The 23,698-nt window shown below is 43.6% G+C and overlaps 1 protein-coding gene across 1 annotated transcript in view; it reads right to left on the bottom strand.

The window, feature by feature from the left end:
- LOC126474590 (dipeptidase 1-like) overlaps positions 1 to 23,698 on the bottom strand; it is a 353,541-nt gene that overhangs the window by 108,697 nt on the left and 221,146 nt on the right. Inside the window, exons 4-5 of the mRNA XM_050102064.1 lie at positions 16,802 to 16,952; positions 6,989 to 7,058 (exon numbers count right to left, since the gene is read on the bottom strand). Of these exons, the coding sequence (XP_049958021.1) occupies positions 6,989 to 7,058; positions 16,802 to 16,952 (221 nt within the window). The remainder of the gene's footprint in view (positions 1 to 6,988; positions 7,059 to 16,801; positions 16,953 to 23,698) is intronic.

Below are 23,698 nucleotides of genomic sequence, written 5' to 3'. Positions count from 1 at the left end.
AGAAAGCAGGTGTTGACAGATGTGAAAATTACCGAACTATCAGTTTAATAAGCCGCGGCTGCAAAATACTAACACTAATTCTTTACAGACGAATGGAAAAACTGGTAGAAGCCGACCTCGGGGAAGATAGGTTCGGATTCCGTAGAAATGTTGGAACACGTGAGGCAATACTGACCCTACGACTAAACTTAGAATAAAGATTAAGGAAAGTCAAACCTACGTTTTTAGCATTTGTAGACTTAGAGAAACTTTTGACAATGTTGACTGGAATACTCTCTTTCAAATTCTGAAGGTGGCTCGGGTAAAATACAGGGACCGAAAGGCTATTTACAGTTTGTACAGAAACCAGATGGTAGTTATAGGAGTCGAGGGCTACGAAAGGGAAGCAGTGGTTGGGAAGGGAGTGAGATAGGGTTGTAACCTATCCCCGATGTTATTCAATCTGTATACTGAGCAAGCAGTAAGAGAAAAAAGAAAAATGGGATTAAAATCCATGGATAAGAAATAAAAACTTTGAGGTTCGCCGTGACATTGTAATTCTGTCAGAGACAGCAAAAGACCTGGAAGAGCAGCTGAACGGAATGGACAGTGTCTTGAAAGGAGGATATAAGATGAACATCAACAAAAGCAAAACGAGGATAATGGAATTTAGTCAAATTAAATCAGGTGATGCTGAAGGAATTAGATTAGGAAATGAGACACTTAAAGTAGTAAATGAGTTTTGCTATTTGTGGAGCAAAATAACAGATGATGGTCGAAGTAGAGAGGACATAAAATGTAGACTGGCAATGGCAAGGAAAGCGTTTCTGAAGAAGAGAAATTTGCCAACATCGAGTATAGATTTAAGTGTCAGGAAGTCGTTTCTCAAAGTATTTGTATGGAAGTGAAACGTGGTCGATAAATAGTTTGGACAAGAAGAGAATAGAAGTTTCGAAATGTGGTGCTACAGAAGAATGCTGAAGATTAGATGGGTAGATCACATAACTAATGAGGAGGTATTGAATAGAATTAGGGAGAAGAGAAATTTGTGGCACACCTTCGGTTGGTGGGACATGTTCTGAGGCATCAAGGGATCACCAATTTAGTATTGGAGGGCAGCGTGGAAGGTAAAAATCGTAGAGGGAGACCAAGAGATGAATATACTATACAGATTCAGAAGGCTGTGTGTTGCAGTAGGTGCTGGGAGATGAAGAAGCTTGCACAGGATAGAGTAGCATGGAGAGCTGCATCAAACCAGTCGTCGGACTGAAGACGACAACAACATCATATTTTAGCCAATAAATTCACTTTTACTTTGCGTTCGTAAAAATAACGCTGCAACGCGTAGTTCTGTCCCTGACATACATCGGAAAATCGTTTTTCTCTAAGGCATAACTATCTATTGGTTCTTTGGTGTACTACGAATTTAACAGTGTCATCTATTGATTCTCTGACTTACTACGCCATGATGATCATATCACTGTTGTAAACATCCAAACTATAACTTTGAGAAGACGTCTAAAATTTTAAATGGCGATATCTTCTTTTCCGTGAACCAGTCTCAGTGAAATAAAGGATATATATTGGCCCAAGTTACCCTCAGTTAAAAACCTCATGAAAATTTGTCTAATAGTTTTGGAGACTAGCGTGTTCAGACAAACAGGCAGACACGATGGTTTTAGATAAAACTTTAAGCTACGACATCTGTTTTTCTTTTCGTGGTCCGATTTTAATGAAATAAAGCTTATGTTGCTCCAGCCATCTGCAGAAACTACAAGAAAAATGGTCTAGTACTTTTGGCGATTAGCGTCTTCAGGCAAACAGACACTACCGGTTTACAATGCTATTATTAGTTTAGAAGAAGAGACCTTTATCAGATAAAACAAAGGAATAGTAGCTAATAACCTGGTAGTCTCTTTGGGTTTACTGCCGGATCCTAAAATCAATATGATCCGACATTTCGGCGATCCATCTGTCCACCATCTTCAGGAGAAATCTGGTACTGTTGAGCACCGCTGTAAACTGATGTCAAAGTTACAAATCGTCGTCGTACATATGCCTCCGTATCGTACACAGCCCATGCGCCGCACATTACAGTTGCTGCCCTCCAAGACTGCGATAGTGGCGCCGGCCCTAGCAGGACCCGGCGTCAACGCTACACCGCTCTCAAGAACTATATCCAAACAAACGGAATGGCCGCACCAAAGGGAGTTGAATTTTGATTCGAGATAATGCAGGGCTCTACACCCTGCCAAGAGGATAACCATTGTCTTTGTTAAACAAATTATCTGCCAATCTACACTCCTGGAAATGGAAAAAAGAACACATTGACACCGGTGTGTCAGACCCACCATACTTGCTCCGGACACTGCGAGAGGGCTGTACAAGCAATGATCATACGCACGGCACAGCGGACACACCAGGAACCGCGGTGTTGGCCGTCGAATGGCGCTAGCTGCGCAGCATTTGTGCACCGCCGCCGTCAGTGTCAGCCAGTTTGCCGTGGCATACGGAGCTCCATCGCAGTCTTTAACACTGGTAGCATGCCGCGACAGCGTGGACGTGAACCGTATGTGCAGTTGACGGACTTTGAGCGAGGGCGTATAGTGGGCATGCGGGAGGCCGGGTGGACGTACCGCCGAATTGCTCAACACGTGGGGCGTGAGGTCTCCACAGTACATCGATGTTGTCGCCAGTCGTCGGCGGAAGGTGCACGTGCCCGTCGACCTGGGACCGGACCGCAGCGACGCACGGATGCACGCCAAGACCGTAGGATCCTACGCAGTGCCGTAGGGGACCGCACCGCCACTTCCCAGCAAATTAGGGACACTGTTGCTCCTGGGGTATCGGCGAGGACCATTCGCAACCGTCTCCATGAAGCTGGGCTACGGTCCCACACACCGTTAGGCCGTCTTCCGCTCACGCCCCAACATCGTGCAGCCCGCCTCCAGTGGTGTCACGACAGGCGTGAATGGAGGGACGAATGGAGACGTGTCGTCTTCAGCGGTGAGAGTCGCTTCTGCCTTGGTGCCAATGATGGTCGTATGCGTGTTTGGCGCCGTGCAGGTGAGCGCCACAATCAGGACTGCATACGACCGAGGCACACAGGGCCAACACCCGGCATCATGGTGTGGGGAGCGATCTCCTACACTGGCCGTACACCACTGGTGATCGTCGAGGGGACACTGAATAGTGCACGGTACATCCAAACCGTCATCGAACCCATCGTTCTACCATTCCTAGACCGGCAAGGGAACTTGCTGTTCCAACAGGACAATGCACGTCTGCATGTATCCCGTGCCACCCAACGTGCTCTAGAAGGTGTAAGTCAACTACCCTGGCCAGCAAGATCTCCGGATCTGTCCCCCATTGAGCATGTTTGGGACTGGATGAAGCGTCGTCTCACGCGGTCTGCACGTCCAGCACGAACGCTGGTCCAACTGGGGCGCCAGGTGGAAATGGCATGGCAAGCCGTTCCACAGGATTACATCCAGCATCTCTACGATCGTCTCCATGGGAGAATAGCAGCCTGCATTGCTGCGAAAGGTGGATATACACTGTACTAGTGCCGACATTGTGCATGCTCTGTTGCCTGTGTCTATGTGCCTGTGGTTCTGTCAGTGTGATCATGTGATGTATCTGACCCCAGGAATGTGTCAAAGTTTCCTCTTCCTGGGACAATGAATTCACGGTGTTCTTATTTCAATTTCCAGGAGTGTAATTTCAGTCACCTGTTTATATACACTGTTCCAAAACGTGGAAGAACTGGCTAGCAACAGAGTCTCGTCAGAATTCATCATAGGACCTTCGTCTGAACCATGTCTCGCTGCCGCTTACTTTTCAGGCTGCTGTAGCATCGTGTGACAGCAAAGTCCCACACACGTGTTCTGAAATGTCCAGATCGAACGGCCGATGTAATCCTTCCCACAATGAGTTCTGTATAGCCCAAGCTTCCTAAGCTCCAAATCATCTTTGAAAGTAGACGGAACACATTCTCAATGCTAAAACTCCTTAAAATTCTTCCATTCAAATTCCATGTCAGTGTTTCGTGGCTTACGTCAGCCGTTCGATATGCACAGTTCTGGAGAGTTGCGTGGAACATCGCCGTCACACGAGGCTAGAATAGCCTGGAAAATCGGCGGTAGCGGAAAGTTGTCTCGAAACAAAACCCAACGTTCCTTGGTCCTGCCGAACGGAGTGTTTGGAGATGGTCTTTCAGTGCCATATATTGTTGTTGGCGCCGGTGTTCTACTGAGGGCGGCACAAAAAAAAAAGAAATGGTTCAAATGGCTCTGAGCGCTATGGGACTTAACATCTGAGGTCATCAGTCCCCTAGAACTTAGGATACTTAAACCTAACTAACCTAAGGACATCACCCACACCCATGCGCGAAGCAGGATCCGAACCTGCGACCGCAGCGGTCGCGCGATTCCAGACTGTAGCGCGTAGAACCGCTCGGCCACCCTGGCGGGCAGGGTGGCACCACCAGGCCAGTATTGGAGGGCAGAAACTTTGGCTGGCTGGGCACGCGCCATGTACGGTACGGTATATAGGATGCCGATTTGCAACCTCGATACCAGTTTTCAGTTGGCCCAGCAGCGCCAGTTTTGTCTTGAAGTGGCGGACAGATGGATCGCCGAAAATTATACAGGTTAATTATAGGATCCGCCTGCAAACCCGAATATACTACAAAGAATTATCAGGTCCTGAAAGTCTACAACATACGTTATTTCAGTTAGATCCATGTAATACGTTGCCATCAGAGAAACTAGATGATTTTCATAAAACTATCCAAACGATAGTTAGATTTATTTTCATGCTCAAAAGTATGCTAATGACCTGATTTACGTTCTGCCTGACTTTCATGCACCTTTCTTGGTGGTTATGGTTACCACAAGCGACCAGTAGAAAATATTGTTCTGTTGCGCGTCTGTCCACATGCACATATCAGGACACAGATTATAGATGAGACAGTTCTTATTGCTTGCTTTATTACAATAAGTGATGTTTCAAAAACTTCACATTCGTTAGCATCTGACGCAAATAATATCCGCATTGAAACTTTCTGTCAGATTAAAACTGTGTGCCGGACCAAGACTCGGACTCGGGACCAATGTATTTCGCGCTTAAGTGCTCTACTGGTATTTCCTTCACATAAATCATTCAGCAACCTTTACTCGAAACAAATTTTTTTGTGAATGAGAGACTTCGTAAGAATGTCTTCGTTCCCAAAATTCTTTACTAATTCAAAGTAAATTTACTCTCTAAAAGGTTTGCCAAGCAAATCGTCGTTCATTTGTTGTGTCGCTTTGCGTTAACTAGTGTCACTTAGCAAGTCGGACCTTGAAATTTCATGACGAAAATTTTTCGTACTGGATCTGGGCTCCTGTCCAGCAACAATTTTTTCTATTACCGAAACACGAAAGATGTAGTTTAATTCAAAATGAACAATGTGCATATGTTTAAACTTGAACGCCACGAATGGGCGTTAAATGTCTTCTTTCACCGGCAGCGAGATGTGTACATGTTTGAAACAGAAATAACATGACGAAAATTCCGATGCAGAATGCGAGACGAACCCCGAACATACAGTCACCGGTGACAACACACGACAGGACGTTAACTACTGGATTCTTTTTCACCAGTAGGTCGGAGTGGGATGTTTAAACACGTAATGAACACTTTCGTCTTTGACTGTGAGTTGAAACTGGCACCTCACGTTTGTGTCAATAACGCATGATGAGACATTAAAAATCAAACTGTGTTTTTGTCTAGCAGTTAGGTGTGCATTCTGGAGCTTGAAATGACATGATGAAAATTTTTGTTTCCGGCCAGTACATCAACCCAGCCATGCGCCTTTCATGGACACATGAGGAGTTTGGAATCTTGGGGAAAAAATGAACTGATTGAACGCTACCGTCCCAAAGGCGTCCAATTCCGCGAATGGAAGTATTCGGGTCCAAATCCCAGCCCAGCATTAGTGTTTTGAGCATCTAAAGTTCAATAAAAATATGACGTAAGTGCTCTGTGACCTGACATGATTGTTTTATTAACTAAAATAAAATTTCAACAGTGAAATTCTTGCTGTTGACGACTTTCCCCGACTTCTGCCCATCATGGCCCAAGGTGAACCGACTCGGCTCCAGTCAGTAACGAAGGGCATCACATCTAATGTGGATTTGGAACCACGGTGCAATCAATGTTTTTCGATTGACGTTATCAGAGGTGAAATTGGCCAATTCTTGCCTGTTAATAATGGTCGCCTGAAATGGGAGTCCAACTCAGATCTTACACATACCATAGTGGCATCAGTTCAACAGGCCACCTGATATCAAGTTTTACTGGGTCATGACTACCTGGTAACGGAGGAACCAACATCGGATGAGAGTTCTGATTGTCTGGAGACCGATTACAGCCTGTTAATCAGGCGCTTTTGTGCATGGAAATACCATCATGCACAGAAATATCAGAGTGAAAATATTCGAATGTCCTGATTTGCATTTCAAATGATTTACATCCATCGCACATAATGTACCTTTCTTGCAGCTCTTCTATTCAATCAATACCGCAGAGGCCGTTAGAGATCACTGATTTGAATAACAATCACTCTAGATTTAAAATAACACCAAGCTGAAGTAAATACGATGAACCACTTAACTGGGGATGAGACAGAACTTAACACTTGCAAAACTCAAATTCATTACAATAAGCGAGGTTTCAAAAATATTACTATTCTTACTCGTGTCTGAGACCAAATTACCTGTAACTCTGCCTCACAAATAATTCTCTATGATAATTCCAGCTATTATTAGTACAGAAGTTTTCGTCATAATATTTATAGTCCAAACTCATGCACATTTCGCTACTGTTGAAACAATTCACTATTTAACGTTTGTTCGATGATAGAGAGCAGCCAGCGTTAGGTAGCAGGTTAGAATATCAGTTAGTAAGTTTTAGTTGGAAATCCACATGAATAAATGAAGTAGCTCTTGGTAATATGTTAAAGTACCTTGCCGAAGGACGTCAAACCACCATGATGTGGTAACTTATCATCGTTGTGGTCTGACGAGGAATCCGCCCTGAAAACGAAAAAGAGACCCATGGTATTAAAGACAAAAGGGAGTGTCCTAACAAATTATTCATAATAAAGCACATAAATGATGCGCCGCATCGTTATTATAATTTCTATTACACTGTTATTCACAAATAATACAAAAAATTACTGTCTTTTGCTGATCACAGTAATCGGTCAAAAGTAAAGTGAAGGTCCTGAGAAATCTTGAGGTCTACGGCTTGTCATATACAAACAGTACAAGGGCTACGTTACCACTATATTTCTGTGTAAGATGGGTCTACTTCTGTTTATCTTCCTGTCTCGGCGCCAATGGACCCACGTCATGGAAGCCGAAACAACAATTCAGTGGAGTTAGTGATGTACTGAAGCGTTATGCGTAGCAATTGACATACTGTATCATATTGCTTCAGATAAAATTAGTTATTAGTTACCATTAAGACCAGAGTTCTTAGAATTATCTTAAACGTTTCAGTTCAGATATTTCTGGAACAAAAATAGATACTGAAAAACTACTTTCGTGGGTATGAATCTAAGGCAGGGGCTGATAAAAGTAAATACTACGAGATAGCCAAAAACGTAATCAAACTTTAGTTTCACCACAAACTTGTGTATTTTTTAATAGACACAAAATGTTATGTCTTATGCAATCAGAACATGAAAAATCACATCAATTACATCCCGAGAAATTTCAAAGGGAATTTGACTCTTCAAATAAAGGAAACGTGCCGCTTTTGCGCATCGTCAGAGACAAGCGTTAACCCATGTTGCACGTAATCGCGGTGTTTGCTATACTATCTTACTTTCGCTGTTATCATATGGGCGGAAGACATAATAGGATTTCTGGGCACGAACACTGGTATGTACATAGCGGTTTCCCTCTTGCTCATTTAATTTGTCTACAAACACACTACGGAACAGTTTACGCCGACCCGTTACATTACCGTATGCAACCCCTCGCCTTTGCAGTTCTGTGCTGTAAAGGACTGCAGTCAGCTTTGTATGTGGAAACAACTCACTACGAAGCAGGCTGATGTGTGTAGAGGTTTGTACAGATAGACGGCACTGCGGTACCGTACACTGTAATTGGAATCAATATTGAAAATGTGACATTAACTTACCTGTTCATCCGTTCTAGGCTTTAGGCATACTTTTCACGAATGAAGAAATGCTTGACATGTTATTACTTTACGGAGAAAGTCTCAAAAGGCCCCACGAGGGTCCCGATTAAGGTATCTGACATTCCACGCTCCGATCCGTAGAACGCCAGTTTTCTTTCTCCTGATAACGACGTCCTCTTGAGTAGTCCCCGCCCGGAGATACGAATGGGGGACTATTTTACCTCCGGAATATTTTACCCAAGAGGACGCCATCGTCATTTAACCATACAGTAAAGCTGCATGCCCTAGCGAAAAATTACGGCTGTAGTTTCCCCTTGCTTTCAGCCGTTCGCAGTACCAGCACAGCAAGGCCGTTTTGGTTAGTGTTGCAAGGCCAGATCAGTCAATCATCCAGACTGTTGCCCCTGCAACTACTGAAAAGGCTGCTGCCCCTCTTCAGGAACCACACGTTTGTCTGGCCTCTCAACAGATACCCCTCCGTTGAGGTTGCACCTGCAGTACGGCTATCTGTATCGCTGAGGCACGCAAGCCTCCCCACCAACGGCAAGGTCCATGGTTCATGGACGTAATATTTTGAAACGTTCCTTCAAAGCGGCCTACATAACTGAGAAGCAGTTTAACTCAGCCAACTGTCACCAGGGCTTTAGTGAGAATAAGCTTGTCAAAAGGAACGGGTTGGTATCCAGTCGCACCTTTGTTGATGATTGAAATGAAAAGGTTGCTTGCTTTGAAGCAAGCCTTATCATTGTCATAATTGTTCCCTAGTTTGTTTAACCTTTAAGCATAGGTGCGCATCTTAACCCCGAACCTTTCGACATACAGTTTCCAAATAAAAAAAAAAATTACGTCATCCGTTTGAGTAATTGTCATCAATATCACTTATATGTTTTCATGTGTTGCAGTAGGGCTTTTAATAAGAGAAACTGTGTCCAGGGCGTTGTAAACACTGCTGTTTCAACCGGTAACGGGCAGGATACAGGTGCGGGCCCTTGTAATTATTGCCATATTGTTCTTGTTTTGCTTTCTCTTGCAAAAGCTTATTCGTTTCACAAATTTGTTAATCTGTAAAGAAAACAAATTTATGATTATATATTGTTAAATAAATAGGCTGTGTGAAAAAAGAGTTACATTGGTGGGTCCTCCCTTCCACGTTTTCCTTAATACAAGTAATTTCCACGTCTCAACCATTTCGCTAGTGTACCATGAATATCAGGAATCCGGTAAAAGATCAAATCTTCGACATCGCTGGGGCCGGAAAACTATCCTGCAATAACAGGACCAACGGCGTCTGAAGATGATCGTTCAGCGTGACATAAGTGCAACCCTTCCGCAAACTGCTGCAGATTTCAATGCTGGGTAATCAACAAGTGTCAGCCGCGAACCATTCACTGAAACATCATCGATCTGAGCCTTCGGAGCCAAAGCTCCACTCGTGTATCCTTGATGACTCCACGACACAAAACGTGACGCCTCGCCTGTGCCCGACATTGGACTGTTGATGACTGGAAACATGTTGCCTAGTCGGACGAGTGTCATTTCAAATTGCATCGAGCGGATGGATGTGTACGGATATGGAGACAACCTCATGAATCAGTGAAACCTGTATGTCAGCAGGGGAATGTTCAAGCTGGTGCAGACACTCTAATGCTGTCGGGGGGGGGGGGGTGCACTTGAAGTGATATGGGACCCAGATACGACTCTGACAGGTGACACGAACGTAAGCATCCTGTGTGATCACCTGCATCCATCCATGTCAATTGTGCATTTCGCGGAACTTGGGCAATTCCATCAGGACAATGCGACATCCCACACGTCTAGAATTGCTACAGAGTGGCTCAAGGAACACTCGAGTGGCTCCAGGAACACTCTTATTAGTTTAAACACTTCCGCTGGGCACCAAACTCCCCAGACATGATTATTGAGCATATGTGGGAAACTTTGCAACGTGCTTTTATGAAGAGATCTCCTGCCCCTACCCCGTACTCTTACGAATTTATGGACAGCCCTGCAGGATTCATGATGTCAATTACCTCCAGTACTACTTCAAACACCAGTCAAGTCCATGCGAAATCGTGTTGTGGCACTTCTGCCTGCTCGTGGGGGCCCTACACGATATGAGGCAGGTGTACCAGTTTCTTTGGCTCTTCAGTGTATATTGCCTGTTTATGGGATAATTATCTATCTCACTTTAATTTCATAGTGGGAGATGAAATACCTTGCCTGAAAAACGTTCTTGGCTTACAAGTGCATCTTGACGTGAGAGAACACTCATGGGAAACTTTTCAAGTAACCGCAGTTTTCAAAGTCTTACAGTTTGAGAATTGTTCCTCTGTAGAATTTTCTCTATCGAGAGGGAGCCTTTCAGCGCCATCATCGACAAACATCTGTTAATGTATCTATTGACAATTTCAAGCAACGTATTTCGTGTGCACACTGCTGCAAAACAGTTTACAAACTCTACTACAAACTGCAACTGTTCAGAAGAAGAACCCTTGAGATGTGTTCATGTTAACATTAGAACTTAAAATTTTTAAATGTCATTATGAAAAGAGATGGACGCAATATGTGGAAAGGATGAAAATTTAATACTAATGAACAATCACCACCTTTCTAAATTGCCTATATGAAACTTAAAGCCGTGCTGCTCTTGCCCTGTGTGACATACACCTGCTGACCATCTACCTGTGGCATATGTGGAGAACAGAACCGGATGAATGCATAGTCAGCACGTCGCTTTCCGGCGGGTAACGTCAGATTCAGATTGAAGAGTCTACTTCTCCTCAAAGGAGTTGCTCTGTAGGCAGTCAACAGCTCGTTTGCTCCTGTCTTCGCCATCTCAACGAATAAGAATCTTAAGGTGTTGCTATAACTCTGTCCTGGCACCTCTGCCTGCTTCTCAGCTACGGAGTTAGACTGTAATGTATTTTAAGTAAACAATGCTGAGGACAAGTATAGCATCATATTCTATGCATATTAATTGTTGAAACGATTAGATAACTTACATTTCTACCACCGATATTGAAACACGTATACTATTCGTCTCGACTCGTTTCACTGTTACGTCAGAACAATGTCTTATCCTAAGCGGCATGCACGTAGATATGCTCGTACCGATGGTGCACTATCTTTGGCCTCTCAGGTAGCCGGATGTGTGATAACTCACAGGAGGTACTGTAATTTGCGGCGGTAAATCAGAAGTTTGCCGCGAGAATTACACTGCTTTACAAGCAAAGTGAAGCACTCAGAAGACATGGTCGCACGTCAGTGTAACTCCGTACACGTACACACCATCGGCGGTTATGTAAATGACTTAGAGTTGCAATTCTCTGTGACAGGTAAAACAACCACCAAAATGCATTATTTTTGCTCGTGTTTCATGCTGTTACCAAGCTTGGTAGGGTATGTAAAGGGCGTGAACAATGTCAGATGTTTAGTGGCCACTGTGAATGGCACAGATGCGACGTGCTTGCGTGGGACAGTGTCACCTACACTAAGTTTCAGACTGTCTCGTTGTGGGTCTCCATTGGACCTCATGGTCGAATTGTGCAATGCCCAGATTTTTTTCATCCTTCGGATGTGTCAGTCGCCCTTTGTTGGACTACAAGGGAACGTGAGGACAGACAATCATTGTCATGGTTCCGGTCGACCACGTCTGATCATCACAATGAAGGTTCATCGTATTGTGAACCAAGCACATCGTAACCTCTTCCCTCTTCGTGTGTGCGCCTGCCGTTCGAGAACGAGTAACGTACTCCGTGCAGCATTCTGTGTGAAACCGCACCATTAGAAGGAAAACCAGCAGCAGCTAGATTAGGGCATTGAAGTCCCATGCAGAAGCTGCCTTTATCACCACATCACAAGTGGCTGCGTTTGCAGTGACGCCGTGACTGGAAAGCATGAAGTGTTGGTGAATGTCATCACACTGTGTTCAGCTAGGAAGCACGGTTCTGTACAGCCCCGAATGACCATCGTCGCTGAGTTAGCGGCGACCTGGAGAAGGTCACGTTGTTCTCATGTTGCTGAGAGGCGCAATGGTTTTACTGCTGGTGTCATGGTGTGGGAACCATCGACATGGCCAGATCACAGTGTTTAGTTACTGAGAGAACTCTGACGGTCAACTATATGTCACAAACATTCTGAAACCTCGAGTGTTACCTCTCAGGTGACAGTATCGTGCTGCTATTTTTCAACAGGACATTGCTTGGACACACATGGCACAACTCTGTGAGCTGTCTGCATGATGCCGTGGTATTCCTGCGGGCAGAGATATCCCCAGTACTGACCCCAATAGAACATGCGTGGGACTAGCTCGAACTCCAACTCTGTCCCATTGCGAATATCCAGGATATCAAGGACAAGCTACAAAACTGTGGGCCAGATTGCCTCAGGAGAGGATTCAACTTTACGACACCCTTCCCAAACGAATGAGTGCATGCATCCAGGCCAGAGGCGGTCATATTGATAAGTAGGCACATATTGCCAAATTTTTGTACGTTTGACTCGATTTTGTAATCAATGAAACAACATCCCATACCCTCTCAGACCGGAATGTTTCACTTAGTTTTCTCCTCCCCTTCTGATTGTTTTCCCTTTACTGTCAGGCTGTATACGCTGAACTGTGGCATGTTATGAGCGCAGTTACTCTTGTGTCTGTCGTGATTCTGGTTGAGCACATGTCGTCAGTTGGGGTATACTTACAAGTGCATGGAATCATGGCGTGCCCTGTAGCAGAGCATGATCGTATTTCAACACGTTTTTACATGAGGATAATAGGAAGATCCGAAAACATGGGTGTATTGATACCAATTTTGCTAATAACTTGTTCTATTAGAAACAACATCCCCTTCATATTTAGTTGTTGGGAACCTGCTGGTGGGATTGCTACATGTGTTGGGATTAAGCAAAGCATTGTAAATATAATCGCTTGTATTCATGTACGACAACTTCCTTTTCCGTTATTGCAATTAGAGCAGCAAATACTTTATCTTTTGCTTGGCTTTCCGACTTTAAACGGAGCTTGGTTCTCTGTGGATAGGTCTGAGACGTGTGCACACAATGGTCAGAATTGCTATCCATGGTCATACTGGGCAATCAACTCCTCTTTCAGTAATGCTATCCATGATCGTCTGAACCCTTCTCTCAATCAGTAACAGGTCATTTCGATTCTTGTATGTACTTAGTTCTTGTACGGAATTACTTTATGCGTCCTGTAAAGTGATTTCTTTCTTTTGTACTTGGTTTGCAATCTGAAGCCGATTTCTGACCTTTTGTTTAAATTTGCTTGTTCTGTAAAGGATACTGTTTCTACCAGAAAAAGTTTTTAGCAAACCTGGTGTCAATACACCCGTGTTTCCGAATCTTCCTTTGAGCTTCATGCAAAGACAAGTTAAAATACAATCATGGTTTGCTACAGGTCACACTACGGTACCGTGCGCTGTTTACCTACAACGCAACTCACAACAGTCAGGATCATTCCCCAACGCTATTAGTATTATCATACAGTACGCGTCTTACAGTATATTTGGGTAATTAATAATACAGGACACTGTTGGTGTTGGCAAATGCCTCAGCGCAGTCAGAACTCTCTACACACCAGCTCTCGCAAAATGCTCAAATAAAAGTCCGTTTTGGTTTTTTATTCAACCTTTAGTGATTATATTTACCTGGTGTTCAGAGTTGTAACAAACATGAGCGTGGTACGGACGATTTCCTTTAACACACCCGCCCTTACACCAAGAGTTCGTAATCTGTGCTCTTCCCAGTTCACTTTTTTCTGAGAACTAAGTAACCATAATCACGTTCAGTTATAGCCTTCTGGCGCTCAATTGGGAGGTTCAAATTTGTGCAGGAATTCAAGCATGCAACATAAGAATCAGACAAGAAAAGAAGAAGATCGGTCGTCATCAAGTCACTTATAACGAAGGTAGTCACAGATGTATTAGGAATAAAGAAGTTAGATTCTAGGAAGCGTTGGATGAACCAGTACTGGAATTCATTGCCAAAAGGAACAGACGAAAATTAAAAGATTTGATGAATATAAAGCAGTTGAAAACAACATAATAATGTTCCGTTTAGTGAAAGGGAAGTACCAGCGAAAAATTAGCAACAGAAGACGATTTAAAAAATTGGAAACTGGATGAAGCTTAACTCGAAATTAGAGAGAACCAAGATTAACATAGTGAGAGATAATATCTGCAAGCTGCTATTTTACATAGAAGATGTAATTGACAGATATAAAGGTATATTAAAGACCTGCACAACGGTGCAGAAATTGGAAGTTTAGTTAAGTATAGTGAACAGGAAAACTAGGTGATGAAAAGAGCAAGGGATCATTAATGACAACAGCACAGAAGAGTTTTTCCCTGCACTAAATAGGTCAAAATAAACTAGAGCAACGGGTATAGAAGACATTCTTGATTAGGTCCTACAAAATAGAGGTCCTACAAAACAGTACTGACAGCATCAAAAGTAAACTTTACTATCGTACTTAAATGGAGATGAGGAGGACTGCTGAAGATGGAGGCAGTGCTACCAGGGACAAGCCGTAGCCTCTTGAAAGAAGTAGAAGATACCCAAGTGTCTGTTTTCCATTCTGTTTGTGAATGTTGTCGCCAGGTAAACAGATACTTCCTGAAGTAGGCTTGCCAGAGAAACAATTTGAGTAACTTCAAGTATTTCAAATTTTGGTTCAGTTCTTAAGATGCCGAAGATGACAGTTTTCTTTCGATAATGGCTAGATTGTAAAGGGAAATGGGTCCAATTATAAATAAATTCTTGTGTATGGCGTATTATTATGTGATATGTTTGAAGCTGTGCATTCAACATGTTCGTAGTGGTCTCTGCTAGCTAATCGACAAACAAAGTATATTACAACTATATATGGTCAAATACATCAACCTAATAGTTCCTTATGGTGTTCAGTTCCTTACTTTCCTTAGTTCCAGAAACACGTTACACGATTTAACTTACGCGTTTTGTTCAGTAAAAACATGTTCCGTGCTCCATGTGTATATCTACTGTAGGCGATCACACAGATAACAGGGGTCACAAAACCGACATATTCGTCACGAAAGAACAGCACCTATATAGATGTTTTATACAAATCCCATTTATCTGAGATGCACATTTTTCAATCCAGGACATATTTAGATCTCTCTGTATCGGCTTCATATATACGTAGTTGCATGAGTGGCCTCCAGAAGCTCATGTAAGTACAATACAGTACTCTGGTGTAAAGTTATGACACAGAAATGACAGGCTGCTGTTGCAATTTGTCCTCTGATGTGAGGGTCTGAGAGAGACATGACGGGATGCTGACGAAACTACTTGCACATAGCTCAGAGAGATCAAAACACGTCCTGTATTGAACAATGTACAACAGACTGAAGAATAAGAGAATCATTTCAAATTACTCTTTGTGCTAAATTGATTCGTTAAGTGGCCAACCAGTCTCATAAAAATAAATTAATTTAATTGCAGATAGCGATCTGCATAGTAATGTAATGAAGGTCTAACAAAAAATGAAATTGAATGATCTCATGGCATTGTTAGCCGGGAGGCCCCATCTGGGGAAGTTCGGCCGCTGGGTTGCAAGTCTCCTTCCAGTAGACGCAACATTGGGCGGGTTGTTTGTCGGTAATGACGATGAAAGGGTAATGAGGACAACACAACACCGAGTCCAACAGCGGAGAAAATCTGCTGGGCCCGCTGCACGGTAGACAAACACGTTACCACTCAGCTGAGTAGACAGGCTGAGGTCCAAAACAACATATCCCTCTAAAGAGTGAGACTATAGTCATATATGTTCTTCAATAATTATTTTATTAAAACATATATGCATTTTACTCATAAAAAATCTACTGATGACAGGAAGGTGGTGAAATATGTCAGACGCCGTCGGCTTGAGAGTCAAATTTGTCGGTGTTTACACAATAACCGATATCGGGCGGCTTGCCTTTCAGTTTTTGCACTTCTCTTCTATACTTCTGCGAAATGTTTCAACACCAACATTAACACACGTTCTGTCACTGCCCTTTTCTTTTCAAGAGTTACCAAATGTCATAAAAATAGTATATCCTTCCACAAGAAAAATAGACTTGTTTCAATACCTCACTTCCTGCAAGAAATAAGAACCCCACTATCTCCTATCATTTACCAAAATCCTTGTTTTCTTCTCTTGAGCAATTCACGAAATCAAAATGGTGCAACATTTAAGTGGTTCATCGTGTATTAGCATACATTTTCTACTGTTGCGCGTTGCCAACTAGGAGTAAAGAAACGGTGCTCCAGCGAACACTATTCATGCTTTGCAAACTAGAATGGAGGGGAATTTCACAGAACCAAATCCATGATCTCCCTGACATCAGTCGAACAAGTTCACAGATTCTGATTGGCAACTTGGCTGCTTCACAACATACTGAATTCTTTACATCATGTATTACTTACTGTTCTGAAACCCCTATACTTTGATCTCATATACCTCATCAGTGACCATTTCTGTTTAGCTACAAGAATCCTTCTTGATGTTGAAATTTCTACAAATATGAATGCAATTAGACATAGCACGGTTCGATCTGAGGCAGAGCCCTATAATACAATGCAGCAGGCAGGCGTGGGCATGGTGACGTACCAGGGCGTGTGGCAAGCGTGCGTGAGCGTCATGTATCGGACGCCCAGAGTGTAGAGGACCCGCAGCACAGCCAGGCTGCTGCCGATGCTGTGGCCGCCCTCCACGCCGATCAGGCTGGCGATCCGGCGCCCCGCGTGCGCCGACACGATCTCTGCAACAGTAGTCGGCCGACGTCTCAGGCAGCTGGCCCGACACATCACGTGCATTGTGCAGCCCGGGACATCTACAGACATGTCTTCGTTGGCCATCGGGGCTCAATTCGAAGCGGGTCTCATCACTAAAAACAATTCTACTCCTGTCGATGAGATTCCAGAGCGAAGATATGTCTAGAGATGCCCTGGACAGCGGTCGGATATCAACCTGACAGTAGCCCGCCATACAGCCTGGCAACCAAGAGTGATGATCTGGGATGCCATTTCTTTTAACAGCAGTACCGCTTTGATTGTCATCCATGGCACCCTTACAGCAGAGTGGTACGTCGACGATATTCTACGCCCTACTCTGTTGCTCTTCATGGCAAGCCATCCTGGGCTTACATTTCAGCAACGCAACGTCTGCCTGTACAAGGCGAGAATTTCTACTGCTTGTTTTTTGCCTGCCAAACCATACATTCGCTAGCACGGCCTCCTGATCTCTCCCCAATTGAGAACGTTTGAAGCATTATAGGTAGGGCCCTCCAACCATCTTCAGATTTCGACGATCCAAAGAGCCAGTTGGATTTAATTTGGCACGATATCCCTCAGAAGGATATTTAACAACTCTGTCATCAATGTCAAGCTGAATAACTGCTTACCTAAGGGCCAGAGGTGGACCAACACATTATTGGCTTCCTAAATTTGTTAAGATCTTTCTCTTGAACGAATCAAAATTTTTTTTTCCGAAACTCTAATAATATGTTTGTATGTACATGTACATTACATCTAACGATTTGCGTCCTTCGGATAATACCTTTGTGGTGCTTTGTGTTTTTTTTTATTCACATAATTCCTTCATGGTGCTTCGTTCTTTTCTTCAGTTTTCTGACTGGTTTGATGCAGCTCACCATGAATTCCTCTCCTGTATCAGACTCTTCATCTCAAAGTAGCACTAGCAATATACATTCTCAATTATTTTCTGCATGTATTCCAATCTTTGTCTTCCACTACAGAGTTTTATCCTCTACAGATCCCATTAGTACCATGTAAATTATTATGTGACATCTTAACAGACGTCCTACCATCCTGTCCCTTCTTCTTGGAAGTGTTTTCCGTATATTCTTTTCCTCACCGTTTCTGCAGAAAACCTCTTCATTCTTTACCTTACCAGCCCACCTAATTTTCAATATTCTTCTGTAGCAGCACCCTTCGAATGCTTCGATTCTCTTCTGTTCCAGTTTTTCCACTCTCCACGTTTCACTAAAGTACAATGCTGTGCTCCACACGCACATTCTCCTAAATTTCTTCCTCATTTCACTACCGACTCACAAAAATTCGTTTAAAGACTGGCTCACCAATCACATTGGCAAATTTCGTTCGAAGCTATAAATAATTTGCCATTGAATATTGGAACAAGTACATAGCTTATTACTCTACAGACAATTAAAAAGCAGCATTTACATTTGCTTATAAGTATAAATAATAAAATAGGAATTCGTATTTGTTGAAAATGTGTTTTACCTTGAATGCTACGCCACAAAACCTGAAATGTGAAATAAAAGCACCACATGTTTCACATTCTACTTGCTGCTATCACCAGTAGATGGCTGTACTGTAGAAAATTAGTCGCTACTGACACCAGCAAATGGCTGCACTGTAAAATCGGGAAGTTTTCGATCTCTGTATCACGATTTCTTACTACCACTCTTCGATTCCTTCACAGTTAAAAAATGTAGCAGAGTGGTGAATTATTTACCACATCAAATACGTTGGAAAAACTCTGAAACGTTTGTGAAAAACGTCAGCAATGCTACAACTGCGATGATTACATTGAATTTTGAGATTAATACACGGAAAGACGCTGTAAGACTCAAATCAATTAATGTGATGTCACGATATTGCAAAACTATATCTACAATGTAAAATAATACGTGATTTAATGACCACTTATACACATATTTGCCAAATTAGTGGCCAGATTTCTAAAGTATGCACCCAATGATAGTATTGTCCGCCCCAGTAGCTGCGTGGTCAGCGTGACGGATTGCCGTCCTCTGGGCCCGGGTTCGATTCCCGGCTGGGTCGGAGATTTTCTCCGCTCAGGGACTGGGTGTTGTGTTGTGTTCATCATCATTTCATCCCCATCCGGCGTGCAGGTCGCCCAATGTGGCGCCGAATGTAATAAGACCTGCGATATGGCGGCCGGACCTGCCCCGCGAGGGGCCTCCCGGCCAATGACGCCAAACGCTCATTTCCAATGATAGTATTAAAGGTCTAATAACAATTTAAATTTTAGAAGTTAGGCGTAATAATTCGATGACATAAAAGTAATCTTACCAGGCTTATCACTGCAGAAATATGAGCTAGCTAAAAATACTACACTAATCAGGCAAATAGACAGAATGAATATAACTTATTAGGCCAACTTTTGATGTAAGTCACAACGTAACCTCAACATACATATTCACAGATTTAAATTGTTCTAAAGTACCTTTTCAGGAGGGTGAGAAGCGGCTGCACTGTAGAAAATGAGTCTTTATTAACACAGAAAAGGGCTGCACTTTAAAATCGAGTAATGTTCGATTTTTGTAACACGATTTCATACTATCACTCTTCGATTCCTTCCCACTTAAAATTCGTAGCCGAGTGGCAGTATGTAACTCACTAAGAAAATATAGTCTCTAATATTGACTGAAAATTACTACTGTTGTTACAAATGACACAGGCCTACAGGATGCTATGTAAACAAGAGGAGTTTGGAATCATACGGGTCTCAAAAGCATGAGAGCCTGTATTTGTCCTATATTATTTGCTCACAATATTCCAAAAATACGTCAGAAACTTGAAAATTTCGACGTTCGCATTGAAATGATATCTAAATATGCAAAGTGTATTCAGTCTGTGCAGCTGCCTTTCTGGAAACTACGGTTCACGAAAATAAAACCAGTAACCGACCACATCACCACAAACACGCAAGCAACTCAAATGTCTTATTAGGGAAGGAAGGCATAAGGTACTTTTATCACCAAATATCATTCAAACTCAAGAAGAACTTTGACTACCTGTAAAAACACGGCCAAAGATGGAATCAATGAGAGATGTGACATTTCCAAAGACAGTATCAGAGACAATGTCTCGGAAAAGAAATGAAACTTCGTACCATATACTGTGAAACATGTTATACTTTGGAACCAGAAATTGAATATTGTCACATCTAAATTGTCTTTGTAACATATGAAAATTCATGTTAATCATAAATAAGCAAAACCGCTAGACAATTCAATTTCATGTACCTTGCAAGCATAACGAACCATTAAACTACACCTAATATAGAATGCAAGACGTCGTATGACCGCCCTCCCATAGCTATAAATGCTACAAAAATGCCACAACACATATTAAAGTGATGCTGTTGTCCCTAACTTACCGATATATAGATGCAGACGTCGAAGTTGTTGAGTTCTAAAATACAGTGAGTCACAACAGGAAATGACGTTACACACTGTACCAACCCATGATACTACCTCAGCTGAAATATACTCTTAGTATCAAGCCCTCAGCTACATTTTTCATGTTACGACTTCCAATAAGCGAAGCTTAAACAAAATAGCTGTAAATATTATGAGATTTGCTAACTCAACATATCTGTGTGACAACATGACAGTGCCGGTTTGGAGAGACAAAGATATCGACGTTGCAACGCATGGAATACACGGAAAACAGAAATGAATTAACGTGATTACAACAGCAATAACACTGAGGAATTACTAATAAATGCCGAAGTGATGTAATTTAATTCCATAACAGAGTACTTGAAAAGAGAGATGTAAGTCAATGCGTAAGAGGGTCAAACACACGATCCATTATGTAGTGGTCTCCAGCCTAGTAACACCATTTTCTTTAGCCAAGGAAGGTGTAAAATGTTTACTGTAGTATGCATAATTTACAAAATCTCTACGGCGGTTGCCAATGGCTTTGCGCACGCCTGGGTTTGTCATCTGACATGTATGATATATTACGCAAGTTTTATGGTATTTTTTTCAATTTCAACACTTTATTGACAGGAAACCTTACTAAATTTTATTAAGCGTTTATTAACGATACTGTCAACAGTTGTAATACTTATTTTAGGAGACTAATTTCAAACCTTACAAGTTCATTTCCAAACCTGGCCTACTGGGTTTGCACTCACAGTGCCTGATCGTAATAATAAACATCAAAGAGGCGACACATGCCTTATAAAATGTTTGCAGAATGATTGTCACAATCCACACGTGCCTCTTAGCAAGTGAAAATCAGTTATTGACAGAATCGTTAATAAGCCTTTCATGAAGTTTTAGTCTATGTTAAACAGTGAACCCTAACCATCTTATCTTGTAGTATAACCCTAACTGTCGCTGTACTGGCGAGCTGTCACCTCCAAGTCAATATTGGCTCCATCTAGGAAAAGCTTTGTAGACCTATCATTAACGTAGACTTATAGAGTAGTTTCATGTGGCAAAATAGTAAGTAAATCCCACAAGTGCTATGCATGAATTAATGATGTCGCAGCATGTTCGGCAAAAAGATGGTTGTGAATAATAACATTTTTTTTTTTTTTTTTTTTTTGGTAGGGTTTAAGGGCGCTCAACTGCTGAGGTCATTAGCGCCCAGTCACTGGTGTTAGAGCACAAGGAACCTGCTAAAACTCAAGGGGATGGGGGGACATCAAAAGGACCTGACAAAGATGCAGATGAAATAAGTAAAAAGGTTAAATGTCTGGTCAAGCCAGTTAAAGTTATAAAACGCAGAAGACGAGCAGCTGCTCGAGCGTCATCAGCTAAAACATCCGGTAAGGTAGATGGCAGGGACAGAACAACACGAAATTGACTAAAACGGGGACACGACAATAAAACATGGCGCACCGTTAATGCCTGACCACAAGGGCACTGCGGGGCTGGGTCACCAGAGAGCAGGTAGCGGTGGCTAAACCGGCAATGCCCAATCCGCAACCTGGTCAGAAGGACCTCCTCGCGCCGAGATGGTCGGGAGGAAGTTGTCCAAGCAGTTGGGAGCGGTTTTACTGCCCGGAGCTTGTTTCCTTGGAGGGATGACCAAGCATCCCACCACAAGGACACAAGCCTCTTACATACATCCCCACACACGTCAGATGACGGGACACAATGGGAGGCTGGCCGAGGCTGGAGGACTGCAGCCTTGGCTGCAGCATCCGCAGCCTCATTCCCAGGCACTCCTACATGTCCGGGGACCCACAGAAAGCTGACAGAACCGCCATTATCAGCGAAACAATGGAGGGACTGCTGTATTCGTTGAATCAAGGGATGGACCGGATAGGGAGCCCCAAGGCTCTGAAGAGCACTGAGTGAGTCAGTGCAGAGGACATACGATGAATGGCGGTGGCGGCGGGCATACTGAATGGCCTGATGGAGAGCAAAAAGCTCGGCCGTAAAGCTGGAACATTGGTCAAGGAGCCGGTATTTAAAGGTGGCGGTCCCGACGACAAAGGCACAGCCGACACCATCGTCAGTTTTGGAGCCATCGGTGTAAATAAAGGTGTGACCAGCAAGTCGAGCACGAAGTTCGACAAACCGTGAGCAATACACTGCAGCCGGAGTACCCTCCTTCGGGAGTGAGCTGAGGTCGAGATAAATACGAACCGGAGCCTGGAGCCAAGGTGGTGTCGGGCTCTCACCCTCTCTGAAGGTGGTAGGGAGGGCAAAATCCAATTGTCGAAGCAGGCGACGGAAGCGGACTCCGGGGGGCAGCAGGGCAGACACATATAACCCGTACTGACGGTCGAGAGAATCAGCGAAGAAGGACTTGTAAGAGGGGTGTTCGGGCATAGACAACAGCCGGCAGGCATACCGACACAGCAGTATGTCGCGCCGGTAGGTCAACAGTAACTCGGCAGCTTCAGCGTAAAGACTCTCGACAGGACTAGTGTAGAAGGCTCCGGTCGCAAGACGTATCCCCCGATGGTGGATGGAGTTGAGCCGGCGTAAGAGGGATGGCCGAGCGGACGAGTAGACGAAGCTCCCATAATCCAGCTTCGATCGGACTATGGACCGATACAAGCGAAGCAGGACAGTGCGATCCGCTCCCCAAGATGAACCGCTAAGAACTCTGAGGACATTAAGGGAACGTGTACAACGGGCCGCCAAATAAGAGACATGTGGAGACCAACACAGTTTCCGGTCCAACGTGAGCCCTAGAAACTTAGTTGTGTCCACGAATGGGAGAACAACGGGACCGAGATGTAAGGATGGCGGAAGGAACGCTTTATATCGCCAAAAGTTGATACAAACCGTCTTCTCTTCAGAGAACCGGAAGCCATTTGCCACGCTCCATGAGTAGAGGCTGTCTAGACAACGCTGGAGGCAGCGCTCCAGGAGGCATGTTCTCTGGGCACTGCAGTAGATCGCGAAGTCATCGACAAAGAGAGAGCCTGAGACATTAGGTGGAATGCAATCCATAATTGGATTGATCGCGATGGCAAAAAGGGCTACGCTCAAGACGGAGCCCTGAGGCACTCCGTTCCCCTGGAGGAAGACGTCGGACAATACGGAACCCACACGTACCCTAAACTTTCGATCCGTTAAAAAGGAATCAATAAAAAGGGGCAGACGACCGCGTAGGCCCCACTTGTGCATAGTGCGGAGGATACCTCCTCTCCAACAGGTATCATAAGCCTTCTCCAAGTCGAAGAACACGGCTACCGTTTGGCGCCTTCGCAAAAAGTTGTTCATGATGAATGTCGACAAGG

This window comes from Schistocerca serialis, chromosome 4 (assembly GCF_023864345.2).
Source record: "Schistocerca serialis cubense isolate TAMUIC-IGC-003099 chromosome 4, iqSchSeri2.2, whole genome shotgun sequence".
Taxonomy (NCBI): Eukaryota; Metazoa; Arthropoda; class Insecta; order Orthoptera; family Acrididae; genus Schistocerca; species Schistocerca serialis.
This window is presented reverse-complemented; position numbering and strand designations above follow the sequence as displayed.